The 25,737-nt window shown below is 39.1% G+C and overlaps 1 protein-coding gene across 7 annotated transcripts in view; it reads right to left on the reverse strand.

Moving 5' to 3' along the window:
• Window positions 1-25,737, reverse strand: part of DOCK10 (dedicator of cytokinesis 10) — a 165,010-nt gene that overhangs the window by 46,829 nt on the left and 92,444 nt on the right. For 5 of the 7 annotated variants that reach the window (XM_072866735.1, XM_072866734.1, XM_072866738.1 and 2 more), the window contains exons 10-23: window positions 24,076-24,159; window positions 22,816-22,971; window positions 21,130-21,351; window positions 20,259-20,381; window positions 19,556-19,638; window positions 12,325-12,447; window positions 10,937-11,016; window positions 7,316-7,503; window positions 6,616-6,681; window positions 5,654-5,746; window positions 3,617-3,740; window positions 3,344-3,465; window positions 2,575-2,661; window positions 1,938-2,030 (exon numbers count right to left, since the gene is read on the reverse strand). In XM_072866735.1, coding sequence (XP_072722836.1) covers window positions 1,938-2,030; window positions 2,575-2,661; window positions 3,344-3,465; window positions 3,617-3,740; window positions 5,654-5,746; window positions 6,616-6,681; window positions 7,316-7,503; window positions 10,937-11,016; window positions 12,325-12,447; window positions 19,556-19,638; window positions 20,259-20,381; window positions 21,130-21,351; window positions 22,816-22,971; window positions 24,076-24,159 — 1,644 coding nt within the window. The remainder of the gene's footprint in view (window positions 1-1,937; window positions 2,031-2,574; window positions 2,662-3,343; window positions 3,466-3,616; window positions 3,741-5,653; window positions 5,747-6,615; window positions 6,682-7,315; window positions 7,504-10,936; window positions 11,017-12,324; window positions 12,448-19,555; window positions 19,639-20,258; window positions 20,382-21,129; window positions 21,352-22,815; window positions 22,972-24,075; window positions 24,160-25,737) is intronic. The other 2 variants (XM_072866733.1, XM_072866737.1) reach the window with 2 other exon arrangements.

The following is a 25,737-nucleotide window of genomic DNA, read 5'->3' on the forward strand; positions in this document are numbered from 1 at the left end:
TTTGTTTTAAATACGACCATCAACACAACTGTAGGTATTGTCCAAATTTCAGAATTCCAATATTTTGCTCTATCCTGGCTTGGGCGGGGGGGGGAGAAACCAAAACCAATTTTCATATTTCACTAAGGATATGTAGGTAAGAGCAATAAAAGAATTTAATTACTATTTTCAAGACATGCATTTCCTAACATTTTTAGGAAAACTCATTCTTTTTATGCAGGATCTGATAAACTGAACTTGTTGTAGCTAAAATACTTATGTTAAAAGCACACTGGTAAAAAGTAGTATTAACACTCTAACCTGACTGGACTGACATTATTTTATCTTCTCTGATCAAGGAGGATATTGAGCTTTTAATTAAAAAAACCACTCCTTTGAATTCCTCCTAGTTTTTCTATTTCCGTAATTTCCAAATCATTCCAGAATTTCTTCAAAGGTATTAGTGATTTATAAATAAAAGCAAAATACTCTGGGGAAAATTACTTATTACCTGGTTATATTGCATAGTTGATCCCTTGTCGCATACAACATTGTCTCTGTTTTCTAATAAAATTACCGAAATATTTTTAAAAGGTAAACTACAAATAGCAAATAAAGAACAGTGCAATTCTGGTAGTTTAGGTAACTGACTTACTGTCTAGAAGGTTGTGAAGCTTTTATGGATTCCTAAACTTTGTCCAATATGCTCAATAGCTTCCCAAAAATTAATATTTAAGGACTTCATTCTGTAGAGGTATAACCTCTAAGTAACAGTGATGCTTTGATTTTTATACATATACTTAATACTTAATATACATATACTTAATATACATATTATATACTTAATATACATATACTTAATAATGTCTTTAACTCAAGACAGTATTTAAAAACAAAGCAACCCCTTTCAGGTGTACCTGCATCTATCAACAGAAGTAGTAGCCACCTTTAGGGACTTGCCCAGAGAACTGCCATGATTTATTGGAACTTCTTGTTTACTTATTAAAGCAAAAATCTCTTCCCAAGCAGCTTTATAAAATCTGATTAAGGTACACTCAAACAGGAAAACATTAACAACGAAGGAAAAGGGGAAAGCACCTACATGATGGTAACATCTAAACCCCAAAACACCTATGAGATTTTACAGACTGCTAGAAGGAAAAATAATAAATAAAAGTCATATGTCCAAAGTTTTAGAGCTAGCACTGTGGAACAGCATTCACAGCTACCTTTCAGTCTTCTTGCTTATCTTCCTGTTAAAGTTCAGTAAGCAGATTGCAAAGTGAGAACTCTAAATTTCACCATTCACGAACAGGTAAAGAATCATGGCTCTACATTTACCTGCTCCTCTTCTAATTTGCTTGTTATACTCCTCCTTTCTCACAGCTTTTGACCTCTACTGAATACAGTAATATTTAATGCAGTTCTTGCTTATCTGTTTCACCTCTGCAGAAAGGGTATGTTCTTTCTGATTTCAGAACTTGACAGGCAACAAGCACCCTTGATTTATACATGCAAAATACCCTGAACAGCCCTTTGGATAGTATCCAGGTTTTTAGAGTGAAAGTAGGAAGAGCCAAGTAGGAGGTAAGCATACAATGTATCTAAGACAAGAGAGGACTAGCAGGAATATTGCAGCTCTACAGGCTACAGCTCCTTTTCCCAGACATTCCTAGAGCAACATTACACCATCCTTTAACAGGATTTGAGGCTTGTCATAGGATGGATTACAAAAGTTGATGGGGCAGACACAGCCATGTCCTAAACGAGAAGGGATGGGAGACAGCTCTGCGACCAGTAATGCTTCTGTCATATCAAGTAAGTCTAACTGGAGTTGTCAAGGACCCATTGCCTCCTGGTAAGACTATGTCATGCTTAGAATTGTGCAGTGATGGATCAGTTGAGAGAAAGCCCTAAATACAATTTTATAGCACAGTTTGTGCTGCAGGTTACTTTACCTTACAAGAATTGATAAAGTTTGAGGTAGGAGGCTGGGATAGATCCTTTTCCCTTTCTTGGCACTGATGGAAAAAGTTATTCAGGTATAGATCCTAAAATTATAAACATTCACATTAATGTATGTTATAGAAAGGATTAGAATTCAGCTCCATAAACTGGTTACAGCAATCACCTGTGATATCAAAGAACACACTTGGTCCCTTCTGCCTTAGACATAAGACACAGAAAGACAGATCAACTAATTTAGCCCAACCCACTGGCCAGGCACAGCTTGCTATAAACAACTTATTTCTAGGTGCTTTGACCACTCTTTTTTCAGTGTTGTGAGCAATTAATTTTTTCCTCACAATCTAAGGGATTTCAATGGCCAGATTTTATTTTCTTCCCGGTGCTCACAATTTATTTTCTTGCTGTTTAAACTGGTATTCCATTACTTTTCTGTTGGTATAATCTTAAATAATTTATTTTTTTCCTTAAAGTGTGTATTCCGTCACTGCCATCTTGCCCTTCTACATTCAAATAACCTTTAAATGTTAGAGAAACAAATTCATACAAGATTTTAAAACACCTTTCAGGCATTCCTTGACACTTTTTGTTTGTAAGCAGGTAACAGAGCTAAGAGGAAATTTGTCTTACCTGAGTATTTACTGTCGATACAACAAAAGTAGAGACTTTGAAAAGTGGTTTCCCACTATCTACCCATTTTACATCACAGCCGATCTGCTATTAAAACAAAAACAAACAAACAAACATACATTTCCCCACTTACTTCCTACTTATTCGAGTCTGCATCAAATTTTCACTGCATAGCTTTGCAGATGCACTTGCATGAACTGTGCTTGCTACTGTGCTTTCACAACCACAGAATTATTGCAATACCAACCCACTTTTTAGCACAAGCCCATGAACATTATCATTCAAGGGACCAGCTCACTGCCACACCCTGTCCTCAGGACAATAGTAAAACAAACAGAAGGAGGAAGAAATAATCCAAACTGGACAGGATCTGTGGGAAAATATGATATCACACCACAAAACTGGAGAATGAACCATGATCGTGGATCACATCAGCTGGAGAATGAATGTCATATGGCCTGAGTTTGTGAAAAGAGTTCTTTTTGAACACTCTGACTCACGTTTTGGAGAAGTTAGGTATAATATTGTAGAATACACAGTTATAAAATACACTTTTTCCATATACACCTGTGAATCAGCAACATCAACTCTCAGTTCAGTGGTACATATATTACTTTATATACTCAATGATATGTATGTGTATATTCTAAAACAGATACTCTATCGTTTACACTTCCAGGTAAGTGCAAATGCAAATCTGATCTCATGTAAAACATCTGCAAATAAATGCTCTGGGCCATTTGAATAATACGCAAGTATGAATTAATACCTTTCCACTAGTTGGTTCTTGAAGGCTCAGGTAATTGGGAGGCAGACTGCTTGCCACTGGCACATTGTGTTCTTGGGAAGCTAACTGGGCATCTTTCAACAAAGGAAGCCATGCATATCCCACTGTGCACAAGAACAAATCAATATGACTCTTTGGAAAAACGAGCTTCTCAAGTTCAAAGGAAGACAATAATATCCAGCCAGAAATTCTGCAATCCTTATTTGAACGTACATAATTTATATTTATAATTGAAAGTAATTCTACTACAGGTACCTGGTGTTTCCAGAGCCTCTTTCTTTTTGGCATTAGCTTTTGCATTTATGTCACAGGTGACATGATAAAATGAAAACAGAATGTGGTGTTTCTTATGGAGTTGAGTGGGAAGTTCAATTTTCACCTGAAATGTAAAATGTTACACCTCACTTTAGTTTAAAAATCGATTAAACCAGGCATCAGAGATGGTCTAAATGAGTGACATCTCTCTCTACACAGAGGTCTTTAGTACAGCCTGCCTTTACTGGCTAATGTTTGTCTGCATAGGTAATAGATGCTCTCTTAAGGAAATTGTTTAGGATGAACATCCATCACTTTTACTTAAAACACTTTTTTTCCTCTCTGTCTTATGGATGAATATTTGCATTTATGATGAAAGAGCGTAAGATGAAAGAGGACAGAACTAGAGTGATGGACCCTGCTTAGAAGTGATCACCTGCACTCTAGCAGCCATAAATAGCCATCACCATTCTCATATTTTCAGGATGACCAAACCAAAAACTAAAATGACATCTCTGCTACTGCTTCATCATCATTTCACGGCAAAGACCAAGTAATAAAGGCTGACACAAAAATAAACTTTTATTTACGATTTCTGCTCAGTCTTAAATCCCATATCATGTCATCCATGAATCCCTACAGACTGGGTTTGAGGTATTATTAACCTATTGGAATAAAAATACAAAGTAATCAAAACATGTTACCATAGGAACTAATAAAAAAGACCCCTTGCCCTTGTAAGCTATGATAAAGTTTATCCAAGCTAATCCAATGCTTAAAGTAAGGTTTAGAAATTGTTGATAAATGCTTCCAGTGTCAAATCAGCTCATGGGTAAGAATCTAATACCATAAACATAGACATGAAATGGGCATTCAGATATGGAGATTAGGACAACTTTCTTTATAACATACCACAATCTTTTAAAGACTGTACTTGCTGTACTAGCAACATTTAGGACAGGTGCACACCTCTTCCAGCCAAATCAGCTATTAAGATCTGAATTCAGCTCTTTGTTGAAGTTGAAAGTAATCTGCCCAAACCAGATGGCTCACTAGCATCACATGAAGGACATTTTCAGATGTGTTAAAACCCAAAACACTGCTTGCAAAGGAGTAGCGTGGGGTTCAAGATCTCTGAAGATGTAATGCTTTAAGTTCCACCTCAGTTCCTAAAAACAAATCTTAAAATTGATACTTCACATGTAGTTGTACATTATCTGCTGGTCTTGCCCCTGCCGTTTTATCAAAGTAAATTTTAACGAAAAAGGAAGTTTTTCCAAGATCAAGCTAACAGTTCGGGAAACGCTGGCTATATACTAACGCTATTTGCCAGCCTTATCACTACACATAAAGCAGTAGTGGAAAATCAAGAACAGACACATGACATTCACAGACCATCAAACACACTAGTCACTGAAAGGGTGAAATTAAGTTCACCTGCAGAAAGCCTGGGGAATCAATACTTGGTGTTGGTGAAACGTAAAGATGCATGTGTGACTAACATTTGGCAAAGGCCAATGTATGAACTCTATTCTATAGGTGCATCCTCAAAAGCACCAGCTAAATGACTTGCTGCAGCCACTACACGTCACTGTACATTCTGTTCAGACCACTGTTCAGATCAACGGAAGTGCCCCAATGCAGATCTTATATCTCAGACACAGATTTGTTCTGACATTTGGTTCCACCCTTCATCATCATGTTTACTGTTCCCATTAAATTCAGAGATGCAGCTGGACCCTTAATGTAATCCAGACGTGCATTTTAGAGAGCTGGACTGTTCCTAATTAATTCTACAGCATCTTAACTGTACTCAGAACATCTTACAAAAGGAAGGATTCACTTTTGAATTTACCTTTAACTTTTCCTTTTTTCACAAAGGAAAAAAAACCCCAAAATGTGAGACAGTATGTAAATCACAGGCCCATCTAGATAGACAAGCAATTGTAACAGAAGTATTCTTTACACATATTCTTCTGTCTCACTGGCAAACATCTGGGGCTGGCAGACATTTAATGAAAGAAAAAGCAGACTGACCTCATCAGAGAAATCAGGATTCTGGGAATGATGTAGCACAGCGGTGTAGGCTGCCGTTGTAAATAATGGTCCACCTGGCTTCCCATAAATGCACTGATAAAAGTAACATGCTTTAATTACATTGTGAAATTCTGCTGATGATACTAGTCTTGGTATATCTAATATGCATCTACATTGAAAACAGTATCATGAAAGATTGATAATTACTTTGATCAAATATTAAAATAAATATTTTAAGTGCTCAAACCTGCAATTTTTTATGCACACTTCCAGTAAAAGTCCATTGATTCTGTGAAAATTAACCTCCACTCTACTAAGCAATGCAGACTCCTTAGAATTCTTCCTTGCTGTTATCAATTTCAGAGTTTTCTGCAAAAAGCTTTACAAAAGCTATTTCGCTTTTATGCACTTCAATACACAATACAATACCTTTACTGACTTTTCAGCGTTACAAAAGCTAAACTAGTTAACAGTCTCCTCGCTGGCAGAGTCCAGTCTGAAGGCTCTTGATATTGAGTGATGGCAACTTTATTGGTGGGGAAACTACAGTACAAAAATACTATGCAATAGCCCTTGGTCAATAGCAAAGTTAAGAATTAAGTCTAAGGTTTTTCTAATTTTGTGCCTCACTCTTTTCAATCAAGTGTCCTGAGCTCAGTGAGAAATGTAGGGTAAATGGTAAATTTTAGAATAAGCAAGTTGCACCGTAAAAAATGGTTCCGTTTTCTAATACTGTCTTCTTTCCCCTCCACCAGTCAGAAAGCCAGCATTGCAAAATGGCAGTGTGAACTGGAATCATCATGACCAGCTGGGTTCAAACAGAACCACAGTGCAAATGTAGAAGGATGCATGACAACATTCACGCTTTAATTGTTCTGGGTTAGTATAGCCCTGATTCCTGGGTTTTATAAATAATGTCCTCAGAAACATTGTTCTCTGAATATACTCTTGTTATGGCTTACCTTCAATGGCTTTGCTCCTTCTTCATCAGAGCTTTTAAATTCAATGCACACTGTTATATTCCGTGCCTGAAAAGACAGGAACGTATTAAAGCTTAGATCAGAAATGGGGTACCCATAAAAACACAGGCAAACTATAAGGGCTGAAATAAGCTCTTTTCAAAATCTAGGAGAAACATGCAGATGGTGTATCAACATTTAAAATGCCTTTAAGTCACAGTGATATCACTAGAAATAATATTTCCAAGAAGAGCTGGCAAAATGCAAGCCAGGCCTCAAATTGACTGTGTAGAAGCAGATTATAAAGTGACCATCACTCACCTGTGTCTTATCCTTAATTAATTTTCAATCACCATGAATACGCAAGTAATACTCGTTTCATTTAAGAACTACAAACATCCAGATTAATTTTATCTGCACATATAATTTCATTAAAACACAGCCCTTCTGAAAATTGTGAAAAAGCTATTTCCACATTATCTCTCTTTGAATCACTGAGACAACTTAAAATTAATCCATAGATTCATTTCATTAAAATTGTACCCATGTTTTATGATTGCAAAAATTGAAAAAGATCAGAAGCCAAGTCAGTGACTCATATCACCATTTTCCCCTCCTTTATGATGAGTACTCCTTCATTTCAATGAGAGCTCATGCAGTACGCTACTACCCAATGTTGGCCTGAACTGGTCACATACTGTACCTTGTTGAAGTATTTTTGGCTATCATACTTGAGGTGTTTCGGATAAATGTATATTTGGTTCTTGTATACTCTGTAAGGTCGAGAATATTTTGTTGATTCCTGTACAAACTCTTCAACTTCCACTGTAGGTTGATGCTCCTTTATGTCATTAAATGGCTTGATTGGAATAAAAGACGAAGTTACACAGTCTTCAAAAGAACAGAAAAGAAAGCCATCACATATTATGTCTGTTTTTACAGTCTTACTACTAAGACCAAGTAATATTGAGATGGAACAAGTAAAATCCTGCCTTAACTTGCAAAGAAAAAGTAATGCTGAGATGCAACAGGTCAAATCCTGCCTTAAATTGCATCCGTTACCTCAGAACAATTATAATATATCATCCTTAAATGGTTTATCTCACTTAACAGCACTGAAAACCTCTTTTGACACACAGAGTATTTGATGGCATTTGATGGCATAACAGCACCATTGGTATATGGACAGTTTCAACAGAATATACTGAAGTGATGGTGTTTCTAATTAATTTTACAGCTCAATATCTCATTTAAGTTTTTCTATTATCTAATAACATAGCAAACGAAATGAAGAAACAAGTAGTGCAGAACTAGATTAAATATATGATGCAATTGGGATAACTGAAATCAGATCAAGAAACAGAAGATGAAAATAAGTACTCTGTCACCCGGACAAGGGAGAGATTAAAAACAGATAGAGTATACTCCGTCTGCCTGTGCCATTAAATCAGTGAGGCATTTAATTTTAGCATGGAGAACTCAAGGGCTGTTTGCACAAAAGCAGCTGAGAAGGGTCACCAACTTAGGGACGTCCTGAGCTACTTCTAGGAAAAGCAATCTGAAGGTCCTGCCTACAAATTCATTCCTCAAACCCTAGAATAACCCACAGGAAAAGCCTACCAATTTGTGGAAGCTGGTGAACCCTCGTATACACTATGCCCAATTTTACTTCCTTCTGAACTAGCACAAGAGGAAATTGCCAGTTTCAGGATAGTGCAGGTCCCCTGCAGCCCAGGCAGGTGGGGGAGAAGTGGCTCTATGCCAGCTATAGCAGGGTGGTTTCTCTTTGCTTTCTTTCAAATAGACACGGAAAACTTTCTTCCCAGCCTGCTGCCCAGCAAAATATGAATGTGTCTGATTGACTTGTACGCCCAGCCAACAGACATAGCTCCTGATTTAAGCTGGAAAGATCCATACATGAAAACTTTTGTCTTTCCCAATCAAAATTAGCAGCATTAAAAAGCAACAGCTAAATTAAATCATTTGCATTTGTCAGCCACAAGCAGCCACTGCCTGCTGTAGAGAAGCCTTGAGAAGGTTTACTCTCCCTAGTGCCAGCAATAGTTCCCTGTAGACGATCACGCAAACTCCTCTGTTGGTCAGTGAAGATATGCAGGGTCACATAGAAACTTTTGAAGGTTTGCTGTTCTGCTACTAACATTCCCAGTACTTAGGAGACTCTGCTCACTGCTCTTGGCCTACAAAGCTAAGATGGGCAGCTTTCTCTTTCGGCAAATTTCAGGCAACCCATCTTAAAATATGAGGATGCATTATGTCTTGTAATTTGGCCAGCTGCCCCTCACACTTGATTTATAAGCATTCTGATTGTGTCCACTGTTGAACATTGTTAACCTTGTTTTTCATTAGAGAAATCTGGGGACCAACTCAAGGATTAGAATGCAGTGCTGAGGCCTCTCTGCAGAAGTCTTTCTGTGCCCTCTGTACACTGCACTTCCAGTAGCCCGTAGAAAATCCACAGGGAAATAGAAATAGCGTTGAACTGAACACAAAAAGGGGAGTAAGTAATAAATGAAGTTTTTAGATACCAATAGCTCAGATAGAAGAGCAGCAATAGCCTGTAGAGTGTGAGAAGAGGCAGTAATAACAGGAAGAAGCCAGTTGGAAAATGAAGGCTCCTGCAGCCAGTTGTGAAGGTCTGGTGTCTCTGTGCCTCACTTCCACTGCACAGACGTCCACACGGAGGCAACAGCCCAGTTTGCTGCCAGCCGCATGGCTCTTGGCTACAAGCTACTCTCCATGATTGCCCTCCACAAGAATGGAACCTCACAGTTCAGGGTTTTAGTGGGTATTTCAGGGGGGATAGCAGGGGATGTAGCAGCAACAGTACCTGCTGCCCTATTGCCAGCTTTGGGGTCCCAACCTTCCAGCGCAAAGGACAAGCGGGGACCATGCAGCACAGGTGGGAGCTTCAGGAAGCTTTTTTTCTCTTCCCCTTTGCTAGAGCTATGTGAGTTTGGCTTCCTCCCATGCAGAAGAAAAGGCACAAGTTTTGTATCAGGTTAAACACTGTCAGACAACATGCCCTGATACACCACTGGCTCCAGCTGTTGTTGTAGCTATGGTAAACAGAGTCTTACAAAAACAAAGATCTACTTCTGTCGTCTAATGCAAATTGATGCTAATGTGAAGCAGGGTAGTGCCAGTCCCTAGAGACACAATCATACCAGCAAATTCTTGACAAGATCCTTGGCCAACTTCCTTTTCAGTGGCTTTTCTTGGCAATAAAGGATTTTAGCACTAGCCTAGCACAACTTATTTTGGGTGGGAAGGAGGTGTTATAAGAGAAGTGGTTACTGCTATTACAAGGCTTCCTTCAGAGCTGGCTGAAGTCAAGAAGAGTTTTCATGGTGATTTTAATGAATCCTACAGCATGGAAGTTTTTTGGTACAGTTTTTAAATTATTTTACAGCCTTACTCAGAGCAAGACAAATTTTCCCCATACCAAAGAAATGTTTAAGCCGTTACTCTTTAGAGTGAAGGAATTTTCATTGACTTTCCACAGGAACTGGGCACTTTACTAGCACATACCTGTTAAAGCCAGACTTTCAGTTGGCCACAGTGCACAGTGAGTCAGGTGACTGTACAAGGCCCAAGCTGCTTTGGACCATTTTACCTACTCCAAGCTATCAGTTTCTTTTAATTTCAAAAATAAAAATTGCTTTTGAAATGTTAGTGAAACTATTTTTTACCTAATACCATATGAAGATGGTATAAAGATGTGTGATGACAGACTTCAGAGGAATTCAATGGCCTGAGCTTTTTGCAACAGTGGGTGACAGAAATGTGGCCCTTGAGACAGAATTTTTAAAAAGAGATAAAAGGATCCAGTTAGAAGCATCTATCTTAGCAGCTGCTGCACTGATGCCAGAGTGGCCTCTGAATGAAGTCCTCCATCTAGTCCGCATTCTTGAAACCTGCCGCATGTCCCATACGTGCTAATCCACAGAGGATATGAGCATCACAGCCCATCAACAGTGCAAGGCTATTAACCTCAAGCTACAGAAGTCCACTCAGCTCTTTGGCCTAATCCCTTAGAGACCAAAAAGCGGTCCTTGGACTTTCATCACTTGTGGGTTCAACACGTTGTGTTCTGTATTGCTGGGGTATATCTGGCCAGGTACAGGATGAAACAAAGAATGGTGTAATTAAATTAAAACAAATCAAGAACACTCCCCTGCATACATTTTTCTACACAACAACGGACACTTCTACCAGAACTGTCTCAAGGCAGCAATTATGGCTGGAAAGCCTATGACAAATGTCCTATTTAATTATAATAATTAATTATAAACTGGAATCATACTTGGATGTTCCAAAGGAACACAATCAACTGCAATCTCCAAACAGCCAGGTATAGTCTGTATTTTGCTAATCTTCTCTGCTCTGCAATGACAGAAATGAAAACATTTTAGAAAATTAGAACAAGGGAGACGAGACCCATCATAGGAATTAATCTAAAATGAAAAACAGGCCCTGATTTAAGAGAGAAATATATATTAAACACATTTAACATACACCTATTGGCTATTAAACTCAAATCAAATGCAACAGCAGGAAAGAAACGTGGTGGTGTTTTTGTTTTGTTGGTTTTTTTTTTTTTTTTTTTTCTTGGCCTCATTCCTGCCTTCTCTTTGCAAGCAATATTATAGCATATTTCGCAGAAGAGGAAGAAACTGATGAACCAAACCTTATGAGAATTAACTTACTCAACTTTGTCTTTCTAAAATCTGAATCAAATGTTCTCTAAAAGGAATTCAATGACCACTGAGACGAGAGGAGTTCACAGCATCATGGCTTCTGCAAGTGCCATACTGAAAAGGGACCAAGACATATTCCTCATGCCCAAGCAATTTGAGAAGTGCCAAAACTGTGATGCTAAATTCCTTTTATCGAGGAGATGCTTTAAACAGACAAACCCAGCAGTGGCGACTCTAGTAAGAGTAGTGAGAATTTCAGTAAAGTTTCCTGACCAGTAACACAAGATGGCACAAGAGATTAAGGGCCTGTTCCAATCCCTGTAGTTGACAGTCAGTCTTTCTATGATCTGATTTTATGTAAGTGGAACAGGAGAAGTTAATTAGATTAATTCATTTCTAGGCACATTTAGAGTAGGAGGGACAGGAAGAAATTAATGGTTCAATTCTCCTGTCACTTATCCAGTATAAACAAAGACTCTGCTCTGGAATTAACCTGATTTACACCTGTGTGGAAGACTATCCAGCCAAACCGCTACTCACTAATTTACACACTGTCAAACATTTGGAGAAGTTTTTTCCTTCCAATGTCCACTCTGCAGTTTGTCATGGAGACTCAAACAAACAAAAGCAAGGAGTGGGGAAGCCATTAAAGAATGCTTTTTCATATTTCTCTCTCTCTTTTTTTTTCCCCCTGAGATAATGTTCTCTTGTTGGTTACTTCACCTGCATCTCCCCTGATGGAAGATAATTTAAGGAATCACTATCTTTAGGTTATAATAACATTTATTCATATGCCAAATGACATTTCAGTTTTCCTGGAAAGTCCAACCTAAAGCACTCTTTGGCAGGTAATAGGCTAATGTGAAAAACACTAATTTAATATGGCCACTTTGGCACACTGTGTTAAATGAAGAAAAAAAGCTGTGAAAATTATTCTGCACAGCTTTATAAAGCTTTTATTCCTTCTCAAACCAAATTAAAAATTGTTCCTTACCTTCTGTATTCTGCTATTAGTTTAATCAAATCTTCCATGGAAATCTTATTACTTTCTTGCCTGAATAAAGGTGAGAATCGGGAGTCTCTGTCAACATTTCCCTGATTATCTTTAAACACTGGTCTATAAAGAAAGAAAAATGACATGTTTATAAACACTCACCCATATATATATTTGAACATTTGAAATTGTCATGTAATCTTTTAACAAGGTTATGACATGAATTCTTACACAAATTCAAGGGCTCCCTGCAGAGCTTCACACAAGAAAGCTCTTCCAAGTTGCACATTTGCAGGAGCATAGGCAACTTCAATTTACTTGCATGTGCAGTCTCAGTCCTGCAAAGACTTAAGACCTTGTTTAATCTTACATGATGCAGACAGTCCCCACTGACCTCAGGCGCAAGTGTGACTGCTCACAGTTTGGAGTTGCTGGGGTTTAACGCTAGAACAGATCACCACCTAGTTCAGCATCTACCATTTTTTCCCCCTCTTCTGTAGATAAGTCTCACTTGAGAAAGCTGGAAGTGTACAGCACCTCACCAGAGCCAGCTCTCCACTCCCACCCGCCCTCCACTGCCCTGGCTGCAAGGCTGCCTCTTCCAGCCTCTCGGCAAGCTCTTGGGGCAGCCCCACAGAGGCCATGCTGGGCTGAGAGCCGCTACCCCTGAGCCTGATGGGACTTTACCATCTTGCTCACACATCAAGCACATGACTCCTCACTTCAACAAAGAGACTGACTCCTTATTTCAAGGAAGCATTTTGAAGAATTCATTACATCAATACGTAGTTTTGTCCAAGAAGTTGTTATCCAATGAAAATCATGATAATTTTAAATAACAGAAATCATAGCAAGATGTCAAATCCCAACCACTACATCTCACCACATAAAGAAACATATGCTTTTGCAGAACCAGGTTAGAGACCTCTCCTGAATCTTCCTAAGCATTAAATCTGTTGTGTGTCCTCCAGGAGCATGACAGCAACTCACTGGGGCTTAGCTTCCCTTCACAAAACAAGTTTGTGGAGCACTGACTAAATTTTTGGTCAATCAGCTACAAAGTGCCAAATGAAATGGAAAAAAAGGATATCCGTCTATAACTGGGAACAATAAGTATCAGCTGTTGTGCACAGAGGAAAACATTCCCAGATATTTTCATTCCTGCTCATTGACACTTGCAGAATTTAATTAAGACATTCCAGTGCCCTCTGTATACCCCCAAGGGTCGCACACACTGGCTGGACTGGATAATGTAACAGCTATCCAAATTAATGAACCTTGGATTCAACTGTAGTATGCAAAAACATTGCTTAACAAAAGTAAAATGTTCTTGACACTAAGTGCTGTTCTGTGAATCATTTGGCCAATCTTCCTTCCTTAATTTACTTCTCTGTTCCACTGCCAGTGAGAAGAAGAATTGATGCCAGCACAAATTGTTGCCAGATGCAAAATAATGGAGTAAACCTTTGGAAGAGGATCCCAAGGATAAGTATAAATGCACTGCGTCTTAACTTAATTAACTGAGAGAAGCATCACTATTTCTTTTCTTTGTAACTGTAGAGAATAACCAACTCTCTTCTATCAGATTTTTGCCTCCAGCAGTTAGAGGGAGTAAGGTCCACACCAACACGCCATGTCAAAAATCTTAAGTTATTAGGGAGAAACCAGACCTAATTTCTGGCAGCCACCACTTACTTTATAAATCCTATTAAACTGCTGTTAGAAAAAAAAAAAGAAAGAAAAAAAGATAAGATTTAATAATTATTACAGTATTGGTGACACTATGATATTTCTTGGACTCAGCACTGCTTCCTTCTCTAGACTAACAAAGAGGACTAAAACATTCAGTGAGTGATTTCTGCTGTGCCACTGGGCTCTGCAATGTGATGCTGAGCAAACTCAGGCTCTGCTGGAGCTTATTAACTAATTCCAGTGCAGGCTCTGACACCGAGTAAACCACTGCTCAGCACAGCAGGGTGCAGGGGCACTTACCAAGGCAGGGTTGGGGATGTTCATAGTGTAAAATGACAAAGAACCAGGTCTGTGCTGGAAGTAGCTCACTCTGGGTCAGTGGTGCTGAGCACTAAGCACTGAGCACTGTCTCCCGGGAGGCTCAGGGACACGTCATCATCATCATCGTCACCTCTTCCTGTCCTGCCACTCTGGTTTGGAGTCAGAAGGGCTTTACAGGGTCCTCCTGCCTACCACCACTCTCCCCAGCATCAGTGCTCCCTAGGTATCATATGCACTACCTCTAGTACTGCTCCTCATCAGTTCAGCAGCATATCCCAACCTAAATAATACACCCAGGACAAAATTAAAGGCATAAAACCAGGCATCTGCAGTACAAAACAGGTAAGTATTTTTATCCCTCCAACTTACACACAATACTCCATATATGTAAAGCTCTTGCCACTACAAGAGCAATTTAGAAGTCCACCGAAAACAAGACAACCCTTCTTAAAAACAGGTATGTTTTATGCACTCAGGGAAGATTTAGATAGCTTTCTGCTGGTCAAACTGCACTGGTGTCTCCATTCCCCTGGCTCATTAAAGCTGAAGAATTGTGAGAGCAGCAAGTATTAGGTGTATTATGTCTGCAGTTAAGTAACTGCAATCCCATGTTTTGCTAGATCCTTTCAGTCTGCTGGGTGCAGGTGGAGCAAGAGTGGTCCTTGTCACACCGAACATACTGAAGGCTTTTGAGAATGACAACTGTCACATCAAAGAAAAGGAAATGTAATAAAACACTTCTACAATCCAGGAGTCCAATATTTGTCTAATATATTAACAATTCCTTACTGCCGGTTACTTACTTACCAGAGAGATTTTAATAAGAAAAATTTCACAGCTAAAATCCTGAAGAGATTCTAAAGGTGTTAATTTAGGGGAAAACAAATCAACAGATTTTGTTAAAGAAACTGAAACATCATCTCAGTATTTAAAGTGTTTCTATGATTCTACTGTTCTGACATTGTTAGCTGATAGTCCACAATCATAAAAATTCTTGAAGCATGGAAAACCTACATAATGTTCATAATTTAACATTGAAAAAGCTACTTTTTAAGTAGTGGCTTACAATTTGTGGGAAAATTGCTCACCTCCAGGGCTAGAGATTCAGTGTGAGATCTGCAGCTACGGTAAATCAGCGCAGCCTCACTACCTTCAGCCACATCAACCTACACCAGCTGAGAACCAAACCAGCAGCTGCACAAGCTGTTGAAGGATTCAAATATTAGGCTCTACAACGTGAAGTTTATGAGGGTGGAGAAGGTTTGAAGGAATAGCAGAGCGTAAAAACTGATCTCTGTGAGTGAAGTTTCCCCACATCTACAATATGCAGCTCAGGTACATATTTGCAAACTTTGGCAGTTCTGGCAGGAATACAAGAATGGAAGATGGATTTGACACACTGTAATTCTAACACATACCGTAATTATACCTGTGAGAGCATACAGACACCAGATCCCACCAACGCCAGTAAGAAATCAGGGAGGAACCCTGAGTCATGCTTTTGAATGATGCTAACAAACTGGATATCACATAAGCTAATGAAGAGTTTCAGTCACATGCACAATACTCAACTGTCAAGATTTTTGGCTCACTGAATGTATACGTAAAAATCACACTGTGGCCATCTGCAACTGCTTTAAGGGGGGAAAATTTCCACACAAAACCAGGAGTGCGGTTAATGCCAGAATGAAATAACTGGAAAACACATTTCCAAACCCAGGGTTTTGCTATTTATCATAGCCAAACCGTTTTTTCCCCCGTAGCGCGACAGCCTCCTGTGGAAACTTCTATTTTCAAGCTGTGAAAATAGAAATAGATTTTATAGGGCCAAATTACACATTGCTTTTACCAAAGAGAGTCCTGAGTAATGTTAATACATAAACATATGTAAACGAGTGCAGAATTTGACCCAACAAACTCAATAAATTCCTTGTGCAACATCACTGATACCAACAAGTTCATACACGTGGTGTATGTGGTCAATGATTTTTAAACTATGTTATCTCATAATGTGATTTATAATGAAGAATTTTAAGAGCTGATAAATGCACCCAAGTATCTTTTCTGTAATTAATTCTAGAGATAGAAGGAAAGCTTTTTAATGGTATGGGCAGTGAAGCACTGAATTAGGATGCCAGCCAAAAATACTGCCTGCTGGAACTGAGGGATGTCCACAAACCCCAGCTATGTCCTCTGCCCACGTGCAGGCCATCTGTGTAATACACACACAGTAAGTCTGCAAAATGTTGAACTCGCTGTGCATTTGCCAACACCACAAGCATATATTCCCATTTATATTTGGGAAATCACTGCCAGAAATATTGGCTAGACAAACATATTTAGGACTGATTTGATCCTGTCCTAGGGAAAGCAAAAATATAGTATGATGCGGAGGTCTTTTCCATCTTATTTTCTAAGACTGTGGACTGCACATTGAAAAAGGAGCCTGTAATTTCAGAGAGAATACCCAGTGAAACAAGTCATTGCCATCTCTGAAGCTGAAAAACTATGGGACTAGAGCCAAGGGTTTCCATTGACAAAAAGTCTCAAGGAAACAGACTGAGGAAGGCTCAGACTCCCAGGTATTTCCATATCCACTATACTGAGCATCACACAAGCAAACTCCTCTTAGCTCTATTGCTCTCGTCCTGCCTTATGTCCTTTGCCATGTTCCAGCCTGTGCCAATTAACCATTCTGCATGGAATTCCAAAAAGAAAATCTCTGTTCATTTACCCAATACATACTTAGATGAGTAGTAGTTAAGCAGAGCAATCCATCTATAGAAAACACTTCTGCTCACATGGCTGCGGTGACCAGAAGCTGCTGCTATCATATACCATGTTACTAGAACTCAAAAAACTCACATGCAGGTTTAAATCTGGTGGAACACTATTTATTAGACAAGCTTGATCTCATCAAGATTTTATTTGGACTCCAAATCAATGTGGCCCGTTATTACAAAATAAATTTATGCAGTTATAATACTATGTCTGAGATGACCAAGGAGGTGCCAACTGGTATTTTAATGACAAAATATCTGAAATAACACAGAACTGAAAGGAGAGGAGAATCTTCTGAAAAGCACCATTTTCCCAGTACACCCTAGCTCGACAGGCATTTAAGGTGCTATCTGCCTTACAGGAATAGAAGTAAAACTTCATTCATGTCTGTTAGACTTCCCTCAGGCAGAGCAAGCACAGACGTGCACCTGTAATTCTGGGCCGAGTCACAGTACCATGTAATGCGCTTGAGTAGTACAGCTGCGGCACATACACAGCCCAGCATCTGCATACCAGTATAGTACGGCACAGCCCGAACCCTGCTTCTGCCTACTCCCTCTCACTGAGAGGCAACTAGGGGTTGCCACTTGGAGAATCCTATGAAAGGGAAATGCACTTCCTTCAAAATAAGAAGAAAATCTTTCAGGTTTGTTTTTTTTGGCAAGAAACACTCTGAGATAAGATTTGCTGAAGATGCAGAAGAATGTTTTAGCCTTCTCCGCATGCATGAGCAACTAGCCAGACCCTGAACTACTTAAAATCATAATGCCACCTAAAGATAGCTACAGCAATGACTGAGTTGCAGAACATAGCACTAATGGTACCGCCACAGACCACAGGCAGACAGGATAGAGTTAATAAAAAGCCTCAAGTTAGTCTAATGCCAAGCCTGCACCTCTTGCCATTGTACGGCCCATTACACGCTAAAAGTAGCTCTGTCAACCCAAGAGACAATGATCAATATAATTTTGATGAATGGTCCTTTGGCTACACAGAAGTAGTAAATATTAATCAGTATCCTTGAGCTTGCGATGACAGATCAGAACACATTATCTGCCTTTCTCTTGAGCACGCACGTACTTCTCCTTTTCCTACTGGATATTGACAAAAATGTATGTCAATAAAAAATAAATGAACTCTTCAAGCGGCCATACCTTACTGTGTTTTCTCTGCCATCTAAGCACCATATTTGAAAATCATAAGCCTTCCCTTACACGCGGCACGGGAAAAAACTGTGTACTTCTGGTGCTCCGTACCTCCATGCCAGAAGCACACAGCCACACAGCTATCCCTCATGGTCATGGGCAATGCCACAACGTGACACTTGCACCTAGGACTCACTCACTCCTTCCTCCCTACAGCTTCAGGCAGCTCTCCACCTGGCCTGCCACAGTCAGAAAAGAAGCCACAGAGGAGAAGGAATGCTTTCACTCATCAATCGACAGCTTTCCTTCTTACAGGGAACATTAAAATTTTATATTCCCTGCTCTATGCATGGCAGAAAGAAGGGAGAGCTGTCACAGGGACACACAGGAGGGTCTCAGTCAGGGAGCTCTCTCATCCCAGGGCAGCAGTAAGCTGAGGAAATTACAGAAGACTGAGAAGGAAAAAACAGAGAGGACAGAGAAAAGAACTACATGGAAACTTGAAGGGAGAACAAAAAGAAGAAAGCCGTATCTGGTTTTGTGAATTAATTTGGTAGAAGGGGATCAAGATGCACAGGGGTGCCTCAATCTTGAGGGTGAGACCAGCAAGAAATTATCCAGGAGGAGAGAGAGGAAGAACAAAAATCCATTACTGCCACTGCACTGACCTGCAATAAAACCCAACTGACCTGCCAAACAAGAAAATAACAGCTCTCCGGCACCTACTAACCACTAAAAATGCAAGAGTACCTGAAGCATAATCCCTCAATATCACCCCCAAGGCACTGTTTAAAGGTCACCATAACCTCCAAATCCTTGGTTAGATTTTTTCCTAAAAACTGACAGGCATCATAACAAGAACAGAACTTCAAACTTGTGCACCTATATTTTAGGTGGCCATTGCAAATCTATTTCAGACCATAATTATCTTTGTAGGAAATTCTTGTGAGAACTGTGACTTTGAAATCTCTTTGGTAATTCTTAGCACCAAATCACTGGTGGAGCTCATGATAAATTGATATTCTGTCAGCCACCTTTGCTACTCCCTGGCAACTTCACTACATGCCTGAAGAAAAGATCCTACCACAGTAACATTTAATGAGAAAGTAACCAACATTCAGCTGTGTGAAAAATAGGGCAATGAAATAATAAAGCTGCAGGATCTTCTGGGGTCCTGGACCATGCTTTGCTTAGCTTCAGGCAGAAAAAGTGGAAAAGAATAAAAGGATACAAGTTCAAGAGCAGAATAAGCTATAAGATGCTTACAAAATTATAAAAAAATTAATACATACCTCACTGACCAAGCAAATGGCATACGGTATTTCCCCAGCTTGCTGCAGAACTGCTTATTGGATTTTAACACTTTCTGTGCACACTACAAAAAAGAAAACATGAATTATTTCATCAATATCATTATAATATCTGAAATGCAGCACAGAGTACATCCAAGTACTCCTCTGCTGAAGAGGCTATTGTGTCCCTAAAATAATTTAGCCTGATACTGCCCGTAACAGAAGGTTCTGGGTGGACAGCAAAGACATCACAGATGGATATGATGCTGCTGACGAATTAAACCCCTTCACCATCCCTTCAGTCAGAACTGTGTTAGTTACAGTTATTATTCCTGTTTTCTGTAATATACCCAATGCAGATGCACTGTCTGCACTCAGAGAGAAACAGGTGCCTACCCCAACTTTGCTCGTACACGAAGTGCACATAATTCATAAAAGATTGCTGAATGAGAATTTCACTCTGCTACAACACAACTAGCATAGGAATGCACCACGAATGGATTCGTATGTTGCAGACAAAATGGTACTTCATTCATTCAGTCAATGGAGCTTGGACATTTCCTTTCTTAGGTGTGGGCCTCCTGTGAGCTTGTCCTGTTCAGCAACCACACACTGGTGAGATTTGTGAGCACAATTTGCAATGTCCTCAGCTTCCAATAGGCTGAAGCTGACAAAGAAGGAACTGATGTTCCTGTTACATTACCTTAAAAGAATCAGGATTCTTAATGTAAGGTTCAGCACTGCTGGCAATGTTTCCCGTAAGCACCTTTTCTATTTTTGCCACTAATACGATCTCAGAATGAGGATTACTTATGGAGAAAAGAGCCTGTGGATAAAAGACAGAACAGTTAAAAAGTATATAGCAATACTGGAGAAATGAAATACTGCCAGTGTTCTCTGTTGATGGAAACAGTAACAAACCAAGTTCAGAAAAGATTATTGAGGATTGCTATCTCTACATATTCAATACAGCCATATGGAAAATAAAATCTTTGTGCTAGTGCTGAAGTAAGCTTATGCACATGCAGCACCTTGCAAACAGACTGACTCAAGTCAAGAAGCAGTATGACCACGTTAGCATCACCTAACCTAACTGTTCCTCTTGGACAGTACTTAAATGCTGGCCTAAATCAGTCACACCTCAGAGGAATGACAGTGAGAAGAAAAGGTAATGGATGGGGTTTCAGTGTAAGGCTTACAGCAACAGCAAGAATGTGGAAGTACCGTGAGTTTAATGCAGCATCTAGGTGTCACTTTAAGTTGTGATTTTGTTTGGCTGGTTTGGGAGCGGTCAGCAAATGAACCCAAAAGAGTACAGGAAAGATGGGTGGTTTCTCTAAATAACAGACACTAACTTTTTTCAAAGTTTTGATTGTGAATAGTTTTAAAGTCTACACAGGGAGCTCAAAAATCAAGCATCTGTATACAAGTACAACTGATACACAAAAAAAGAGTATTCTTGAAAACAAGAACCACTAGTAGTGCAGATAAATTCTCTGATGAAAATGAATACTACTGCTGAACTAAAATAAGTCACACGAGTCACTAAGTCATGAAAGTCACACATAGAATACCTGTTTTGGGTATTTCAGCCATTCTTCTGGGAACCCCTTGACCTGTGGTTCTTCCATTTCATTCGACTCTATATTTTCAACAGTGCCATTTTCTAATGAAAATGAGGAACCTGAAATCATCTGTCTAACAAGTGTGTGGTTCAAATCCACATGAAAATCAGCAGAGATCTTCCTGCCATCCCTGACATCATACAGCGCCACACTCACAAAGAAAGGCTCTACCTGGAGAAAACACCAGAAACATAATATAGAGGTAACTGAGAGCAATGGAGTAAACTCTATCTTTTAATAGGTTCCTGCAGGTAGAAAAAAAGAAAGCAAACAAATATTATTTACAAATTATGAGATTCATTAAAAACACACGCTTACACACACCTCTGCCAAAGTTAGTTTCCAACCATGTGATTTCAGGGGCTTTTAAAGGTAGTTTGTTAACAATGTGCCAGAACAGTAATTGACAGCTAACTTAGAAACTTGCAGAATAAAAACCAAATGTATCTGTCACAGATAATTATTACAGTAAATGAATAGAGCCCCAGAGAAACATGTTACAAGATTTTTAAAATATAGATTCAGAGTCATTATAAAAGAAAGAAGAGTGAGGGTGGGCTTTCCAGGGATCGTCAGAAATGCAGCACAAAGATGACAAATGTAAGTACATGAAAAATGTTTACTGGTGCAAACACGAATGTGTGGGTGTATTATTCTGTGGGAAACACATGTTCTATTTTGCTAGGAATCCAAGAGCATTCAAACCGCTCTGACAGTACCCACTTATTCTATCGCATAGTACCAGGGAATTAAGTCCTATGACTGTAAGTAACCTCCAAAGAGCCTCCATAATTCTCATGAAATAAATCAGTCTCAGAATAAGAAAACACCTTCTGAGCTGTCCAGAAATCAGAATCTTAAAACTTTGGAGATAAGGACCAATGCATGGCAGGTACAATATTCTACGCTTTCTCAGCCTCCCTAGTGAATTACTGCATGCCCTTGGTACAGTTATCATGACTTCATTTAAACAGTTATTGCAGTCTGCCAAAACCAGTATTGATTACAAAAAAAAAAAAAAAAAAAAAATCAATGCCTCATATGTAATGTATGAAAGTTGAGTTGCCAGGACGCTAATTTCTCAAAACTTTCCTGCTGCAGAGGAGAACTAACTAAAAGCTATGTATGCTACATCTCGCTTTTCCCTGCCCTTTTTTCTTAAAGTAAGAATAAGCAAAATTATCGGGTTTGTCCTGTTTTTAGCTGGGCTCTTGCACTAGATGAACCATACAGCCCTTTCTATTTTGCCTTCTCTTCTGTAATTTAATCTGCTTCGTTCCTGGTCTCTCTCTGAAAAACAAAAGAACAGTTCACCAGCAACTCATATTCAGTTGCCTCCCTACATAGGTCTCGGCAGTTTAAACTTGTTCTTCTTATAGCAATTAAGAGTCCTCAAGGATTTTAACATTTTGAATTCCCCATTGAACTGTAGCTAGAAGTCTGCAATCTAAATCAGCTTCAAAATGTTTATTGAAAGGTTCATCAGTTTTATTATTCAATCCAAAGGCATAGGCAGAGAAGGAGGAGTGAATGCAGTATGTGTGCATGATACAGCTTTCCTTTACGTTCTCTTTCCAAAGTAACAAGTGCACAGGGAGGGAGAGAGAAAATCGCAGGGAAATAAGTAAAGCTTACATTGGTTGAAGGATCATTTTCATTTTCAGTAACACAGGCCTGGAGATTCAAACTGAGGGATTTGCATGTTACCAGGATCCTCTTTGCAGGCTTTTCTTCAAATGGCTTGATCACCGAGTTTGTCCCTGGAAACTCCTTTTTCTGAGGATTCAATGACTGAAATAAGTTGGGCGATTTGTTATACATGGGAAAAGCATGGCATTCCAAAACTAAGTAAGCTTTTTAAAGGTCTTTACAATCACTGAAGCATCTGAAAACCTCAAAAAGTCACTGCTGATATCTTCACATTACCATAGTAAATAAGTATTATTCCTAATTTATAGATTAGGAAGCAAAACAAAAAGATTGCCTGAGGACATATATAATGTCAGAGGCAGAATTATAGTTCCAAGTTAGGTTTCCTACAGTTTTAGAACAGATTTTGTTCTTGTTTACTTACTGCTTCTGAAACTTTAGCTTTTAATTTCCTCATATAGATTAAACAGCCTCATATTTTCAGACTATAAAACCACATTTTAGGATTACATTTCAGACCTTTTCCCTTACTTATACACCACACCATTACTTCAATTTGCTTAATATTTTTAATAATGGCGTTACAGTTGATTGACAACAGGTTCAAGTTTGAATATATACTGATCCTGATTTTACTTAAGTCTTCTTTTTAACCAAAATAAAGTTTCCAGTTAAATCACCAACGAATGTACATTCAGTGCAAGGAATAACATTCTTTGAATCATGAACTCTGACACTAAATGATACGCAAGCTGAAGACACAAAGAAAAGCAACCTGCACTTCCTACATTTCCAGCTAAACTTTTTTTCACATAGATAGCCTTTGCTACCTCCAGCGGTACCTTCCCACTGCTTTTTATATCCATTCATGTTTTTGTAGTCAAATTCAGTGTAATGAATAACAATAAAAACACTGTTCTTGTAACATTCCCAGTCCAAGAGAAGGTTCTGCTCCTGCAATATTTTCAGTTTGCTTTAACGATTCAAAGCTTAGCTAGACTGGACTAGATGACCTCCAGATGTCACTTCCATCCTCACCCATTCTGTGATCAGATATGGGTAGAATCTATACAGAAATCTCTGTGGACTAGAGATAGCTCCCCTCGCCCTTCAAAGGTGAAGTCTTGCGTATACCCAGTTGTTTGCTGAACTCCAATCCACTCTGGTGGCTTAGCTAACCCAGTTAGCTCAGACCACATGTATTTTAAAACTTTTAAGAACTTGAAAAAAAAAAAATTCACTCACCACTATATCAGGATCCAAAGAGAACAGATTTAGTCGCTCTGTATTCCGAGAGGCCTTCACTGTTTCTTCTGTTTCTGTGATGTACTGTGGTGACAGATAATAAATTAGTTTTCTGCACAAGAACAGAAATCCATAGAGTTGTTAGACTTCTAAATGAATGATCAATGTTTCACTTGTAACAACACTTCTCATTTCTGCAGTAGTAATCCCAAAGCACCTTCAAGCACTCTTTGAAGGTTATATGCTTGTGAAGCAGGGATTTTCAGGCCATGACATACTTCTAAGGAACTCCAAAACAGATTAATTAAGTAATTCAAGTTCATATATCCATTGTGTGAGACGTCAGAACGGTGGATCACTGAACTAAAATCACTTTAGGGATTCCCAAGTCGAAGGAAAAAAACCCCAAAAAACCAACCCCACAGAAAATCACTTGTGTCAGGGGGAGGGCAGAAAGGGGAGCACAAAAGTGCAGCTCAGCCTTACAGGTGGGCAGACACACAGACTGTATTGTGTCGCCCAAAGGTAAGGCTGGGAGTCCTCTCCCCATCCATCCTTCTGCCACAAGGCAGGATCAGTCAAACTCATTTTATTTCTGATGGACACATGCCTAAGTTAATAAAAAGCTCTCCGATAAAACCAACTCAACAACTTCCTGAAGCCACCTGGTGCTTTCCTACACTGCCTTTTAAAAGTTTATCCTTATATCTAACTTTGAGAATTTTTTCCCCACTATTTAATCCCATTCATCCAACATATGAAGTACACCCTACCCATTCTCTTCCCCTTACAGATCCCTCATGATATCTTTGAAACCCTTTTTCTCAGTCTAAACATGCTCAATTCCTTCAGTCTTTCTTTGCACTTTGTCTTCCCTAATTTTTCTTTATTTTTCAATCTCTGAACTATTAACAGAGTCCACAACGTTCCTGGTTGCCCAAGACGAAGTACAAACCTTAGCTGACACGGTACAGGCTATGCTCTCGTTCAGGTCCCACTCAACATTTTGCGTTTTTCACAATAGCATGACATTGCTGACACACATTAAGCAACAAGCAGAAGCAGCACAGCAAGACCAAGAGCTCTGTGTTCACTTCCTAATATGCCCCACCCATAGGCTGACTTGCAGAAGCAGGTCCTGATGTGTCCCTGGTGTACTGGTTTAGGTAGAGATGGGATCAGGAGATTTACATGCCATGGACTAGGGACAGGCCACAGATCACTGCTGCAGCCAGGCCTATAGAGCAAGGCGGGGGAAACAGGAATTAACCACATAAAGGGCAATCAAGCATTGTACTACATGCAGACCATCTATTTTAGCCTTGCAGGTCACCAGTACTCTTCGAGGTATCTTTCAGATACCTTTGAGATATCTGCATTAACTAAACCATTAGAAAGTATCTATCCACAGACAAGATGATCAGATACTACTGTTGTCCTTAACAAATAAACTCAAGTTATATTTCACCTGGTTGGTTGGTTGTTTTGTTTTTATTTTGCATTTGTTGCTTTTTTTTTTTTTAAATTCTAGGTGACCATATATATGAATACAACCTACAGTAAAATGTAGACCAAATTCTGTCCTCATTTGCATATACAGCTTTCAGTTCAAATCTATGGGAGTAACATCCTCAAACAGCACTTGGCTGTGTAGATAGATAG

This window comes from Ciconia boyciana, chromosome 7 (assembly GCF_034638445.1).
Source record: "Ciconia boyciana chromosome 7, ASM3463844v1, whole genome shotgun sequence".
Classification (NCBI taxonomy): Eukaryota; Metazoa; Chordata; class Aves; order Ciconiiformes; family Ciconiidae; genus Ciconia; species Ciconia boyciana.